General features: G+C 29.8%; 1 protein-coding gene across 5 annotated transcripts in view; it reads left to right on the top strand.

The window, feature by feature from the left end:
- The window catches only part of LOC107449733 (transcription factor cwo), an 80,233-nt gene that overhangs the window by 36,265 nt on the left and 27,730 nt on the right, over positions 1-16,238 (top strand). For 4 of the 5 annotated variants that reach the window (XM_043039589.2, XM_071183123.1, XM_043039590.2 and 1 more), the window contains exon 2: positions 7,395-7,464. In XM_043039589.2, coding sequence (XP_042895523.1) covers positions 7,395-7,464 — 70 coding nt within the window. Of the gene's footprint in view, positions 1-7,394; positions 7,465-9,936; positions 10,007-16,238 lie in introns of all 5 variants that reach the window. The other variant, XM_016065361.4, reaches the window with a different exon arrangement.

Here is a 16,238-nt window from a genome sequence, read left to right as displayed (position 1 = left end):
AACTTCACTCTTCGTTCTGTTTTGTGAAGTTCTTGAGTCAATTTGTAGTTTTTTTCTTCTTTTTTTTTCTTTCTTGAAAAGAGAATTTACTACTTCCGTGAACTTGTTTCAATTAAACGAAAAAACATCGCCGAGTTGTGTGCTTTTTTTTCCTTTCTATTTTTAACCTCGAAATCGATAAAAATGTTGAACTTTTCGCTCTTCGGAAATTAGTGCCAGGTTAAGTAGGATTGCATTGCTTTTAGATTTGATGTATGAATAATTAATTTTTTTAAACATCTGAAAAAAGTGTAAAAATATTCAATATTGATTCAAAATACAGTTGGTTAAATTGCTACAAAAATATTGCGCAAAGATTGAGATGATTTTGCCCATCCAGGTTGTGGATTTTCTTTTCTGTTTTTGTGAAAAATAAAGGCTGTCTAATTTTTTTTCTTCTTCCTTAAATTGAAACTTAAAGTTGCATTTGAATGCAATAACATTTAGCATTTTTAAGACACAATCACCTATTTTTTTTACTACAACCATACTGTCGAAGAAAATATTTATTTATTCAGTTACTGTTTAAAATTAATTGGTTAAAATAGTTTTAATGTCCTTTCCCCCCTCCCCTCAAAAAACATTAAAATATTTTATAATCAGATAGTGTTTTAGAAAGGATATAATAATTCATGTAATTCCTCAACTGTCTTTTATCTTCTTAAAATATTTAAACATTTGCAGTTTTTTATAGTTTTTGCAGTTTTTTGAAGCAATTCACAAAGCATTCAATTTGGCAATTTCATTATAATTCTATTGCAATGTAACTTAAAATAATCGATGGTAATTATAATTATTATTGTTCTTAACTGTGATTATTATTGCTTCTAATAATTAAATTTCCTAATTTTGTCTATAATTGTGTTTTTTTTTAAATAAATTAGTAGTTTTTAAATTATCGTTAACAATGTTGCTTTGTTTATCCAAGTTTATTGAAAAACCACAAACCTTTTTAGATTCACAATACAATAAAAAAAATTAAATGGGTTCTGTAAAAAATCTGCGTGTATGACAACGCTGTAATTTTGTTTAAATAAATAAATGAAAAAATAATTTGCATGAAACTATAATTTTAGCACTTACCGTCAAACATTGGTGTTTGAATTATGTAGAACCATATTCGAAACTTGTTTTGTGTAAAAATATAGAAAGTAGCGATAAAGGGAAAAAATTAGTTTAAAATAGTTCTAATGCCCCCCCCCCAAAATAAAACATTTCAATTTCTGGAATTTTCTTCTAATAGTAATATTGTATACCACACTGAAAAGTTGTATATATAAATAAAGTATTAAACAACACATTTCTTTATTGTTTCGATATTAAATTTTGAAATTTAAAATTTTTTTTTTTTTAAACATTTGCTTTCAAATCTTTTTGCATATTGAATTGAAGTAACAGATTAAAAATGTTAAATAAAATTAAATTGGATTATAAATAATAATTGATAAATAAATTGGATGATAAAAAATTGGATTATAACGAGAAAAAAATACAATAATAAGAGGAAAATAAATGAAATAATATAAGAAAATGAAAAAAATGAAGAGAAAAAATTTTTTGAGGAGGGGGGCTTTTTTTTTCCAGCTCCATTCCTGTAAAAATCTTTGCATCAGAATATCTTAAGTATACTTTTGATTTTCATATATAATTGAAAAAATTTTTTAAAAGTTTTGAAATTCTAATTTTTACTCTCATTTTAAAAATCCACTAGTTTAAAAAAAAAGGCATTATTAAAAAAATATTGCACAGCCTTCACTTAGTTCAATATCCTTGGAAACATTTAAGTTATGTAATTAGGAGCTTCATATAGAATTTTAATTTATTTAATTTGAAGAAAATTCGTAATATTGAAAAAAATAATAATAATAAAATAAAATGAGCTAAAAGAGAATGTGTTTAAAACCATTAAATAACTTCTCTAACTATACTACAAAAAAAAATCGAAAGTTATAAATACTCCAACTATTTTTTAACTATATTAAAAACACAGCTCACATAAATAGTAACGCCAGACGCTGATAATTAAATCACAAACGGCAATTTACGAACGCAAAAACACATTAAAAGTATAACCTTTTTCGTGACGGAGTCCCATCAACCTAAATTCAAGAACAAAAAGTGTTATGCTAATTGATGCCGCGTCTAAATGAATTTTCACTCGTTTGTGAATAGCCAATAGGAGGTCAAGCTTTTTTAGAAAAAAAAAAACCTTCTACAACTTGATTGTTCAAAGGGTATTCCATCCAGAAATAGTGCTGATATCGAATCGAAAGCTAGTGTCAATGTGCTAGCGGATAGTGGAAAGGGATGACCGCATTTTTTCGGGGGCGACGGCGAACCTCTTCTTCTCATCGGGGTTAAAGGACGAGGTAAGGTAGGTCGTGGACCTCGTAAAAAAACACACCCGCGCCACTATTCTATAAGGGTTACAGACATCTGAACATGTGCGGTTGTTAATTAAATTCCATTTTATATATTATGCTAATGTATGTCGAGATAAGAGAACATGGTGGAAACTGTTTCAAATCGGTTATCTGTAGTTATGTGACTTAAAAACAAGTGGTTTTTAACGTTGAACAACCATATTGATTGTACATTGAACCGTTTTAGCCATTCACGTTTGATTCAACATGACATGTTGAACCGTATTATCGGGTAAGAAATAGAAGTTCATTACCTATTTTTCATGATTATGGGGTATAAACGAAATGCTTTGCAAAGATTACAGTTCATATGAACGATATAATGTTTAAACGTGAATCTAATCTCCACCCCCCACCCCCGTCATCCATTATTATAGGGTTCAAATTAAACACTTACCAAAAATTGCATTTTGAACAGACGATATTTTATTTTAAACTGCATCCGTTTCCCCTCTCCATTATTGTATAATGTTGAAAAATTGATAGAACCATACATATGATGCACCATAATGCNTATACATGCACGTAGAACCATAATACCTTTGCATTGAACCACTATAATTCTATGTTTTACCATATGGGATTTGCTGCAAATTTAGCAAGTTGATATCCTTAACAGAGTTTTGGAGCAAGCTTGAACCGAACTCCATGAGTTTAAAAAACTTATTGAACCGTAACATATGTATGTAGAACTAACTGAATTATCTACGCGGTACTATAATTCTATGTTTTACCATAATATAGATGGTATTGCCTGCAAATTTATTAAATTGATATCTTTAACGAGTTTAGAGGAAGTTGGAACGAGACTCGTGAATTCGAAAAATTTAAAAGCTTGATATATGTGTACGTAGAACCACATCCCTGCATTGAACCATTACAATTATACGTTTTACCGTAATATAAATAATATTTGCTGCAAATTTAGCAAGTTGATATCGCTATTGAGTTTAGAACTAACAAGTACTATTTAAATGATTCGTTCAATTTGAAACCATTTTTATATCAGTATCCGACGCATTAATATAATTGGTTTGTAAGACGTACATTTGATACATTCAATCAGTATTAGTACTGCAATATCTAAAATAAAAATAATTATTATTGCGAATTTTGAGTTCAAAATTATCTTTATGGTACAACATACATTAATTATGATATTTCTAGAAGATCATGCTAAGTTGTTGTTTTTTTTAATTTCAATCATTTAAATTTTTGGATTTAAATACATGATAGATAAATTCTGTAGTTTTGTAATTTTGCTATTTTTTTTAATTCTTCCAATAAATTAACCAATTAATGACGTCTGGTGGGGTGATTGATATATTTTTAAACATCGCGATAACAATTTTTTAAAGCATATTTTCGTAATAAACATATATCGTATATAGTGTCTTAACGATAAATACCGTATGTATGATAATTACAACAAGGATAATATCGGTATAATTTCTGACGACAATAACATTGTTATTATAATTGGCAATAAATATCAAATACGATATTATCGTAACCATTATCGATAAAGATATTAATCGAATACGATAATATAATGATTGTTGATAAATTTCATTTTGGTAACAAAAATAATGGCCAATTAAAAAAAAGAATTTAGTTAAATAGTAAAAATATCGCGATAGATTGTTAAGTTTTGATTTTTTCTTATAATCCATCATGGTAATTAAAATTATGATATCGCCGTTCATTTAATAGCAATTTCATATTTTGGAAGAATTGTAGCACTGCAAAATTTAACATTCCTATTTTTATATAGAAACTTAATGACATGCAGATCCAAAATGGCACAGAAAATTATAAATAACCGCGCAATGTGAAACAGTTCGTTCAACTGGTGTTCATTCTTTTTTCATTTAACAAACGAACAAGTCACCACTTTTTAAAATCGAAAAAGTATCGAGAAATATCAATATTTCTTGATGACATACCCCGACATTAAAATTTCAATACGGCTTCGGCGGAAAATATTATATTCAAAACACCGTGCCAGACTGTTTCCAAGATCTCACAGAAAATTATAAATAACCGAGCAATGTGAAACAGTTCGTTCAACTGGTGTTCATTCTTTTTTCATTTAACAAACGAGCAAGCCCTCATTTCGCCTCAAAAAACCACAAGATATTTCTCACGTGCAACTAATACAGCATCCGGCTCCGTTTTTCTCGAGAAGAAGAAGAAGAAGTAAAAAAAAGAGCATTGCAAGAAGGAGCGGTGGTTTCTTTAACACAATGACCCACTTACCGAGTTCATTTCTCTTTTCAGTTCGTTGTCTCTAGCACCAAAATGAGACCGAGTCGAGAAAAAGGCTTCGACAAGATAGGGTTTTTCTTTTTTTTATTGTTGATGTTGTTGGCGACGTGATTTCCTCAAACAGGTCGATCAACCCTGACCATGACAGTTGACTGACCTACCATGATCCCCCAAAAAAGTAAACCATCTTCGAAAGTAAGGCCTCATTATTTTGGATCGCACGGTTTTTGGAAAAATGAAATGTGGGAATCGTAACACGTGTTTTACCATTCCGCAGTAGGAACTTGATGCTTTTTTTATGCTAAATCGATGCCATAATTAAAGCGTAATAAATTAAAGAGTAAATTTTAATGCTAAAAATAATATTCTGGTCTTTTAACAGCGAGAATTATCAGCTTAAATCATATTTAATTCGAAAAAAAATAAAAGATAATATTCATAAGAATTATTCCAGCAATGTTGCCAAAGTTGACTAAGTCCAATGTGCACTACCTTAGATCAGGGTTTGCTAATTTTTTACGGCTACAGAAACTAAGATTGAGCATCTTTTGGCGAAACTCTAATTAAATAAATAAAATGAGTAATTGTAGATATACTAACCATGAAATAATACTAATAAACTACAAATTATTTTGATCATAATTAGTGTAAGAGCCTTAATGGCTCAAGGGATAGAGGTTTCACCTTCCAATGAGATTAAACGGGTTCGATTCCCAGCGATGGCTGGTCGAAACGAATTCTGCATCCGGCTCGCACCGACCACAGTGCTGACGTAAAATATCCTCAGGGGTAGGTGGATCATGGGTTAGAGTCCCCTTGCCATTAGGCTAACCGTGGAAGGTTTTAGTGGTGTTCCTCTCCATGTAACGCAAATGCGAATTAGTTCCATCAAAAAGACCTCTACGAAGGTAAATTTCTCCTAATACTTGATCTAGGAGTTCCCTGTAATTGAACCAGGCATTAGGTTCAATTACAAGGCTACGGAGTTGAACATCTTTAGTCGTAAACCCAAAAATTGGGTCGGCTGTTCAACGACGGTTGTAAAATAAAAAATAAAATATTTAATGTAAAGAATGAAATTTAATCAATCATCATTTTATCTATAATATATAATAAATATTATCTATAATATTATTTATTATATATAATAATAGGTTTTATGTCAAACAGTTGAATTTGCAGGCCTGGAGAGACATCTAGAACAGTTCTGAATTTGTTTTTGGTGTACGCGTATAAGCTGAAAACGAATAAAGTAGGCTGATTTATGGTTTTCGAAAAAGAACTGTTCTAAACGATGAAAATGGTTTTCAAAGAAACATAATTCTTTATTCTAGGATTTATATTGAATTGAAAAGTTCGATGAAAAATAATAATGCAATTTTTTATGCGTGCATATTCTTTTCATAATTTAAATTTAAATGATATTTTAAAAAAATGAATGATAAGTTTTATTAAAAGTTTGAGGAGAAATAATAATGCAAATTTTTTTTATAAATGCATATTATTTTCATAGTTTAACTGAAAATAAATGAAATTTAAGAAATGAATAATACATTTTATTAATTTTATAGTGAATTGAAAAGTTCGATGAGAAATAATTATGCAATTTTTTATAAATGCTAATTTTTTCATAATTTCTTAAATATATATTGTTACTGGAAAATAATTTTTTTTTTAAAAATTCTACTTCTTTTTTTATGGTTAGTTTACTTAAAAAATTTCATAAACCTAACCGTAATATCAAATTAATAATGTTTTGTAGTTTGGATCTGAACATAATGACTGGTTTCAAAAATCATTACTGGTTTAAAAAAAAATTAAATTCTCTGAACCCATATGAGTTTTACCCAATGATGTACGGAAAATAGCATGAAATACAAGCCACATCTTTATTTTTCGAAGGTGGAATTTTTACATCAAACTGCCCCTTTGTATTGTTTCTAGATAGATACTTTAGAAATTTTCAGCTTACGATAAATAAGATTACAGTTCACGAAAACATCTTATTCTCTACATAGAAATTTTACCCTCATTTGAACAATTTTAAAATGTGCATATCATTGTGTAGCTTCAAGCTCTTTAATTATATATTTCTTGAGTTGATCCGTTTTTTGCGTTAAAGGCCACAATTAACTAACGTGATTTTCAAAAAATTCAAAAAAAAAAAAAAAAAAANAAAAAAAAAAAAAAAAAAAAAAAAAAAAAAAAAAAAAAAAAAAAAACACTGTTTACTCGATTTCTTTACTTGAATTATTTAGTTGGAAAAATATGAAATTTTTTTTAAAAAATGCTAATTTCTTATTACTTTTGTGTATTTTGACAAATGATTTTATTAAAGAATTATAAATGGTTTGACTTTTAAAAAAATATGTGCCTAGTTGTCAGAATCACAATGCTAAACATTAAGACACTGGCTTGTATAAAAAAAAATAAACAAAAAATAAAAAACGACTAAAATTAATTCATTTTTATAAACTTCGTGAAAAGGACTACTAATTTAATAATTCTCATTTATTTAAGAATTGAAAAAAGTTTTTTTTTAATACAACCTTTTGATAAACAATAAATTAAAAGAGAAATTAGCTATATGTTTTACTACTTATCACAAAAAAAAAAGTTTTGCTCTGAATTTTATTAACATGGGATTTTTTCCTTTCATTTCAGAAATTTGAACTTTTCGACGATCACTAATGAAGAAGATGATTACGAATACCCTCGGAAGAAGACAGCTAGAGTAAGTAATAAATTTTTTTTATAATAAAAAATAGAAAAGAAAGCATGAAAAAATTGGTGCAATAATATTCTAAAGAAATTGTCGTTTTATGCGGGGGNAATATGGCTTCGGCGGAAAATATTATATTCAAAACACCGTGCCAGACTGTTTCCAAGATCTCACAGAAAATTATAAATAACCGCGCAATGTGAAACAGTTCGTTCAACTGGTGTTCATTCTTTTTTCATTTAACAAACGAGCAAGCCCTCATTTCGCCTCAAAAAACCACAAGATATTTCTCACGTGCAACTAATACAGCATCCGGCTCCGTTTTTCTCGAGAAGAAGAAGAAGAAGTAAAAAAAAGAGCATTGCAAGAAGGAGCGGTGGTTTCTTTAACACAATGACCCACTTACCGAGTTCATTTCTCTTTTCAGTTCGTTGTCTCTAGCACCAAAATGAGACCGAGTCGAGAAAAAGGCTTCGACAAGATAGGGTTTTTCTTTTTTTTATTGTTGATGTTGTTGGCGACGTGATTTCCTCAAACAGGTCGATCAACCCTGACCATGACAGTTGACTGACCTACCATGATCCCCCCAAAAAGTAAACCATCTTCGAAAGTAAGGCCTCATTATTTTGGATCGCACGGTTTTTGGAAAAATGAAATGTGGGAATCGTAACACGTGTTTTCCCATTCAGCAGTAGGAACTTGATGCCTTTTTTTTTAATGCCAAATCGATGCCATAATTAAAGCGTAATAAATTAAAAAGTAAATTTTAACGTTAAAAATAATACTCTGGTCTTTTAACAGCGAGAATTATCAGCTTAAATCATATTTAATTCGAAAAAAAATAAAAGATGATAATATTCATAAGAATTATTCCAGCATGATTAAATGAACCAATATGAAAAAAAAGGCAACATTTCGTCATTATGTTGCCACAGTTGACTAAGTCCAGCGTGCATTACCTTAGATCGAAATTTGCTAATTTTTTACAGCTACAGAAACTAAGATTGAGCATCTTTTGGCGAAACTCCAATTCAATAAATAAAATGAGTAATTGTAGATATACTAACCATTAAATAGTAATCATAAACTACAAATTATTTTGATCATAATTAAAGTAAGAGCCGTGTTGGCTCAGGGGATAGAGCCTTCGCCTTCCAATGAGATTAAACGGGTTCGATTCCCAGCGATGGCTGATCGATACGAATTCCGCATCCTGCTTGCACCGACCACAGTGCTGACGTAAAATATCCTCAGGGGTAGGCGGATCATGGGTTAGAGTCCCCTTGCCATTAGGCTAACCGTGGGAGGTTTACGTGGTTTTCCTCTCCATGTAACGCAAATGCGGGTTAGTTCCATCAAAAAGTCCTTCACAAAGGCCAATTTCTCCCATTACTTGAGCCAGGAGCTCCCTCATAATTTAAATGAAAATAAATGAAATTTAAGAAATGAATAATAAATTTTATTCATTTTATAGTGAATTGAAAAGTTCGGTGAGAAATTATAATGCAATTTTTTATAAATGCTTATTTTTTTAATAATATTTTTTAATTTATTGTTATTTGGAAAACATTTTTAAAAAAATCTAATCCTTTTTTAATAATCCTTTCTAACCCTTTAAATAATTTCATAAACCTAACCAAAATATCAAATTAATAATGGTTTGATGTTTGGATCTAAGCATAATGACAGGTTTCAAAAATCATTACTGGTTTAAAAAACATTAAGCTCTCTGAACCCATGTGAGTTTTACCCAATGATGTACGGAAAATAGCATGATATAAGATATAAGCCACATCTATATTTTTTGAAGGTGGAATTTTTACATCAAATTGCACCTTAGGATTGTTTCTAGATAGATGCTTTAGAAATTTTCATCTTACAATAAATAAGATTACAGTTCACAAACATCTTATTCTTTATATAGAAATTTGACCCAAAACGCTCATTTAAACAATTTTAAAATGTGCATATCATTGAGTAACTTCAAGCTCATTAATTATATATTTCTTGAGTTATGCATTTTCTGCATTAAAGGCCACAATTAACTAACGTGATTTTCAAAAAATTAAAAAAAAAAACTGTTTACTCGATTTCTTCACTTGAATTATATAGTTGGAAAAATTTGAATATTTTTTAAAAAAAATACTAATTTCTTATTACTTTTGTGTATTTGTGTATTTTTACAAATGATTTTATTAAAAAAATATAAATGGTTTGACTTTTAAAAAAGTATGATAGCTGTCAGAATCACAAAAAAACGACTAAAATTAATTCAGTTTTATAAACTTCATGAAAAGGACTACTAATTTAATAATTCTCCTATATTTAAGAATTGAAAAAAGGTTTTTTTTTTAATACGACCTTTTGATAAACAATAAATTAAAAAGGAAGTTAGCTTAATGCTCTACTACTTATTACAAAAAAAAAAAAAGAAATTTTTTGCTCTGAATTTTATTAACGTGGGTTTTTTTTCTTTTATTTCAGAAATTTGAACTTTTCGACGATCACTAATGAAGAAGATGATTACGAATACCCTCGGAAGAAGACAGCTAGAGTAAGTAATCAAATTTTTTTATAATAAAAAATCGAAAAGGAAACATGAAAAAATTGGTGCAATAATATTTCAAAGAAATTGACGTTTTATGGGGGGGGGGGAAAATCAATTATTTCTGAAATGAAAATTATCTTGGTCATCTTGGAACCATATTAAGATTGTACTAAATCTAAGCGTATAATGCGCTTGAAATTCTACATATTATACGCTCAAAATTTCTAACAATAAATGATTCTAATGGTGTAATTCCAAAGGGCCAAATGAGCTTTTTTTTTATTTTTTTTTACTGTTTTTAATTTAAAACATAAAATATTCTATAATTCTTTTAATATTTCACTAGTAAGCGACAGTGGCTCAGGGGATAGAGCACTCGCCTCCCAATGAGGTGATTAATTATTAAAGATTATATTATAAACTTTTTGTGTCATCATGTGCGCTAGGTATATTACTTAAGTAAAAGTAAAAGCATTCCAACAAAAGTCCATAGTAGGTCATTAAGATTCAGGCTCCACAATTTAGTGACTAACGCAATGCTGTCAGCATTGCGCACCTGCCTCTTTTATTTTCTAGAGCTGAGGCCCATCAATCTGAAGCTGGGTGGGCTTCAAGTCACTAGCTGGGATCGAACCCCAGTTCTTCAAAATGACATTCCAGTGCCTTAACCACTGAGAAATCTCGACTCATATTACTTTACTATCTTTCGAAAAAGAATTAAGTTTATTAAAAAAAAAAAGATAATTATAATTTAAAAATGTTTCAAAATGAGTCTCTTCGCTGAGAAAAAAATAGGGTCAAGAATTCCAAAATATGGTAAAAATTTTCCGTGTTTCTGGCTCTATGGAAACACCAATGAACTTGGTAATTTTTACCGAAGCGCTTTGTTAATGATTTTGTTACAATTAACAATATGGTTTTACAATATGTGATAGAATTTGTTAAATGTGGTAAAATTTGGTAATTTCATCATGGTACCTTACAGCAAGGCATAAAAACCATGTATTCGGTTAAATTTTGCATTTTTACTAAATGTTTGATAATATATTTTTGAAAACCGGAATTTTCGATAAACTGTTACCATATTCCGATGTACCGAGAACGAATAATTTACCATAGGAATGATTTAAATTCCGTATATTTCTGTTATTAATACCAAAAGTATGTTTTTTTTCTAAAGAAATATCATTACCATACAGTAATTTTACCAGAATTGTTTTCTCCGTGTATTTAATTTTTGAAAATTAAAAGTGATTTATATTTCATATACAAAATTATGAACCGAAAATCTGTCAATTTCCTCTTTAAAGTAACGACATGTCTAAACGTGTCCAGCCTCCTTATAATCAAACAACTATTTACAACTTTAAACCAGCGTCCGTCGAACTTCCCGAAGTGGAATTCCTTAACGAGCGAAATTTATCCTAGATACTTCTATTATTCATCAAGACGTTCACAATGTCTTGACAATTAAAAAAATATATATATCTTAGAGAATAAAAAAAAAAATGAGTGTCCTACAATTTCCTTACCATCCTTTTTTTGAATAAAGACGCCCCCTAATGTAATCAACGGTATTCGGGGGCAATGTTTGATAAGATAGATACAAATACCACCGTGTAACAGAATTGAGGACACACAACACACGCACAACAATCCTCCCCTGATGCATTTTAAGATCATCGTACCTAAGAAATGGGGCTTTGCTTTATGACGTCAGGTGCAGGACGTTCACCTTGACAAGGCCGACGTTTGACTTCAGAAAGAAAACGCCTGGCCTGTATGCATCAGGTAGGCTGTCACGTAAACTTCGATTGCATCTATAGTAAACAAACTATGTATCTTTTTTCTTCTTCTTCTATGTTTTGGAATATTGATAACGCGCGTGTCTATTCTGTAGGCATTTCATTTATTTATTGAGGGGGGAGGAATTCACCTGTGTTCTTTTCTTCTCTCTAACAAGGTGCTTATTTTTGATTTTCGTTTTTTAAAAGCCCTTAAAGGTGCTTTTTTCATTGGGTATTTTTAAAAAGTACTTAACCTTCCTTTTTCCAAAATGAGATTTTTTCCTTTATCATGTTGATTTTCGCTACAAATTGTGCAGAAAGACGCTGTTCACATTGTTCTATTCAACGTTTTCACAATTAATTCATCCCCAATCTATTTCGGCGTATGAAAACGCCATTCAATTTACATGATTCAAAAATTTTGACAATTGTCGAAAACAGTGCCGAAAGTTGTTTTTTTTTTTTTTTTTNAAAGGTTCTTTTTTTTTTTTTTTGGACATGACGGTTAAAACCAGATAAAACCGTCAATTATCAAAAACTTTCCAATCCTAACTAATTGTGATTTTTTTTACTGTGCTTAAAAATAATATTTGAGTGCTTGAAAAGTGCTTAAAAGGGGCTTATTTTTTGTTGAATAATTTGGCTACGCGCCCTGTCTAAACCTGTTAATTGTATAGAATTTCGAATGAATTAAGAAAAAATTATAATTAAATAAATAATATAAAATAAAAAAAGCAGCAGTATCGGGAAAGGATTTAAATTTTTTCGTCTACTCAGAGCCTTAATTGCACGTAATTGGTCAGTCGGCTTTAAATTACAAATAATAGAGAACTATTTTAGTCTTAACTTTTAAAAGAAATGATAAAATAATCATAAGACTCAGCCTACTGAATGGAGAAATAATAATCTTACGCTTTAAATAAAATGTAAGCCTTTTGCAAGAAAGCATATTTTTCATGTAAAAAATAAAGACAAAAACTTCATCTAGGTTCTGGGTACAAATTATTCATACGCCGTCCCTGCATTAATTTGGTGCAAAAATACCCGGAACTGGTAAATGGATCACAGTAGAGTCCTCTTTCCGTCAAGCTATGGGAAATTTTTGTGATACACCTCTCTTGGTATTGCTGGCTAATTTTATTCTAAAAATAGTCCACTAAGGCAAGCTTACCCCTAAGCGTGATTCAAAAGTTTTATTCTCTTCTGCGTTTGGTTAAAATTGCACTAACCCATGATCCGTTTACCACGGAGGACATTTTACGTCAACACTGTGGTCGGTGTAAGCAGGATGCGAAATTCGTATCGACCAGCCATCGAAGGGATTCAAACCCAGTTAACCTCATTGGAAGACGAACTCTCTATTCCTTAAGCCATCATGGCTCGAGTTGAGTTACATTGATAGTCATAAATTCAGATTTGAGTCGGTCGTACAACACCCGTTATAAAATATAATGTGGTCAGCAATTGTGCACAATATCGCCTTTGCTTTTCAGATTAGGTAGTAGCCATCGAACCGATTCTGGGTGAGCATCAAGCCGCTGATGAGGATCGAACCTTAATCTATTAGAACACTGCTTTTAACCATTGAGCCATCATAGCTCCTTCATATTATACGTATACTAAATATTTCCATTACCAACATTTTTATATACTGATCACTTTCGTTACGCCCTATCAGATTTTTGAGCAGTCAATCGAAGTATGTTTAAAAAATCAGACGTTTTCGTAAGTAAGAAAAATCGATTGAATAGTAAATAAAAAATAAAGATATCGTATGCAATGGAGAATTTTTTATTTATGTTTTCATTGTGGAAAAAAAGAATTCAAATATTTGTCTGACAAACGTACTTGTGAAACGATGCTGAATCATTTTGATATATCGATTGAATCTTTGTATTTTTACAATCGAATTGTCACTTTTAACTAAAAAGAGTTTCATTGACGTTTGTATATTATTTTTACATAAAAAGGTACTGTTGGTTTAATGATAAAGATATCTATAATAATATTTTTTTTTACTATTATACGCAAATACATAAATAACGAGTACGAGGTGTGATTTATCGGATTTAAGCTACAAACGATTTCCTGACGTAATTGAACCTCCTGTTGTGTTTTACACAGAATTTCAGCCATTCAGTGCAACAACCTGTGGAGGTTCAGTGCGATGCCGACTCAATAGGTGGTGCTGACACCCATACGTGAGATTCGATGGTTTAAGACGTGGGGAACACTGAGGTCAAAAACCCTCTTTAGCTAGAATCCGTCTTTAATTAATTACGGGACGAGAGAGCGCAAAAGCGCGCATTTTCAAGAACCGAAGCTGCATTTTTCCGCATATACGAAGCTTTTATTCACGCTAAATGTAATTATATATTGAAAATTCTCCGTTATTTATTTATTTTTTTGTAAATAAATAAGAAAAAAATATTTTTTTTGGTCTTTTAATAAGTTTATAATTCATATAGTAAAAATCATGTATGTAATTTTAGCTTTCACGAACTTATACAAAAAAATATTATTGCAGAAGAAAAATTATTCCATTTTGAAGGGGAGGGGGGAAAAAGGGTGTTGAGAAAATATTAAACTATTTTACTTTTTCTGATAGATTTTTTCCTTTTTTTTTAATCTGAAAATTGTTATTTAATTTAAAACTTAATATATTTGAGGCGTTTAAAAATTGTTAAAATATGTGGAATTGTTTTTAATTAAATATGCAATTATTAAATGTGTGTTACTTGAAATTAAATATAAGTCATAAATAATTAGGTGTTGTGATTTATGAACTGTTATTGAACGTTTATATTTTGTTTTGTGACAGTTTTCATATATTTTATTTTTTATATAATTTAAAATTTTTATAATTTGTACCGATATTTTTAATCCTTTGAACAATTTATTCAGTTCAGTTTTAACAGACGTTTCGTTTCTTAAAAAAAATTATAATTTTTTTTTATATTTTATTGTATATTTAAATACTTTGACTTTTGTATTTTCGATCTTTTGCGTAGTTCTTTTGACTAAACTATTAAGACTACATTTTTCAAATGCCTGTTTAAAATTTTTTCTGATTCCAACTTTGTTATAGTAAAAGAATGCCTGAAACAACCTTGTTTACGCGCCTTCAACAAAAATGTTTTACAAGAGTTGTTCACTAGGAAATCAATGTTACGTAGTTGTTTAAACATTCAATCCAGTTATCTGGATATTTTTGTAGCTGTTTTTTGTTTTTTATTATTATTTACTTCTCTTTAGACTATTGCATTTTCCTATGTAATATTTCGGATTTTTTATTTTATTCTCAAATTTTTCGTCACTTGGTGAAAATATTGTCTTCAGTTAAAGCAATCTAGAAACACATGAGTCAGCCAGAATTGTGTAGGAAATATTATAAACCTGACCTCTAAGTAAAAAATATATTTTATTAAATAAGTGAAATGATAAGGGAAGAAAGTTAAGAAACTACAGTATTTACAGTACAGTATTAAATTTAAAGGACTAAGACTTAACAATTATTGTAACTGAGAAAAGAAAATTTAACAGTTTATATATTAATAGCTAATTAACAACTGTAAATCAGATGTTATTAAGGATTAATACATAATTTTTTTAAAAACATGCTCTAGTTGCGACTTTTATAAATTCTAAAAAAGTCATAATTTTTCATTTTGTTTCTTTAAGCTTACATCGGTTAAGAAAATATATATATATATATAATGCGATTTATAATGATAGATAGATAAAAGATAAAAATCGAAATGCAAATATAATAATGAAGCAGTTTGTTTTCGACTCTTTGTGTTGATCTAGAAAATTAAAAGATATGGAACGTTGGGTTTTCGACTTTTTCTTTTGGCGAGAAAATAACGATGGAACAGCTGGTTTTCAACTCATACTATTCGGCCAAAAAACAGAGATGAAACAGTTAAATTTCAACTTTTGCTGTTTGGTCAGAAAGTAATTATGGAAAAGTTGAGTTTACACTTAACACGAAATCTATTACTCAGGGGAAAGAGCGCTCGATTCCCAATGAGGTGCCCCAGGTTTAAATTCCAGCGTTGGCTGGTCGATACGAATTCTGCTCCCAGCTCGCACCGACCACAGTGTTGACATAAAATATCCTCATTGGTTGATGGATCATGGGTTAGAATCCCCTTACCATTGGGCTAACCTTGGGAGGTTTTCGTGGGTTTTTTTTCTATGTAACGCAAATGCGGGTTAGTTCCATCAAAAAGTACGCCACAAAGACTAGTATGTCCCGATGCTTTATCTAGGAGTTTCCTTGTCTTCTGGGTTAGGTATAAAATTACAAGGTTATGGAGTTGAACATTGATAATCGTAAACTCAAAATCGGTTCGGCTGTTCAACGCTGGTTATAAAATAATTTTTTTTATTGGAAACTTCATTTGCTTTTTATAATTAAAATAGAAAAAGAAATCGGTATGTTTGAA

This window comes from Parasteatoda tepidariorum, chromosome 7, assembly GCF_043381705.1.
Source record: "Parasteatoda tepidariorum isolate YZ-2023 chromosome 7, CAS_Ptep_4.0, whole genome shotgun sequence".
NCBI lineage: Eukaryota > Metazoa > Arthropoda > Arachnida > Araneae > Theridiidae > Parasteatoda > Parasteatoda tepidariorum.
The sequence above is the reverse complement of the archived record's forward strand: the minus strand, read 5'-3'. Positions and strand labels throughout refer to the sequence as shown.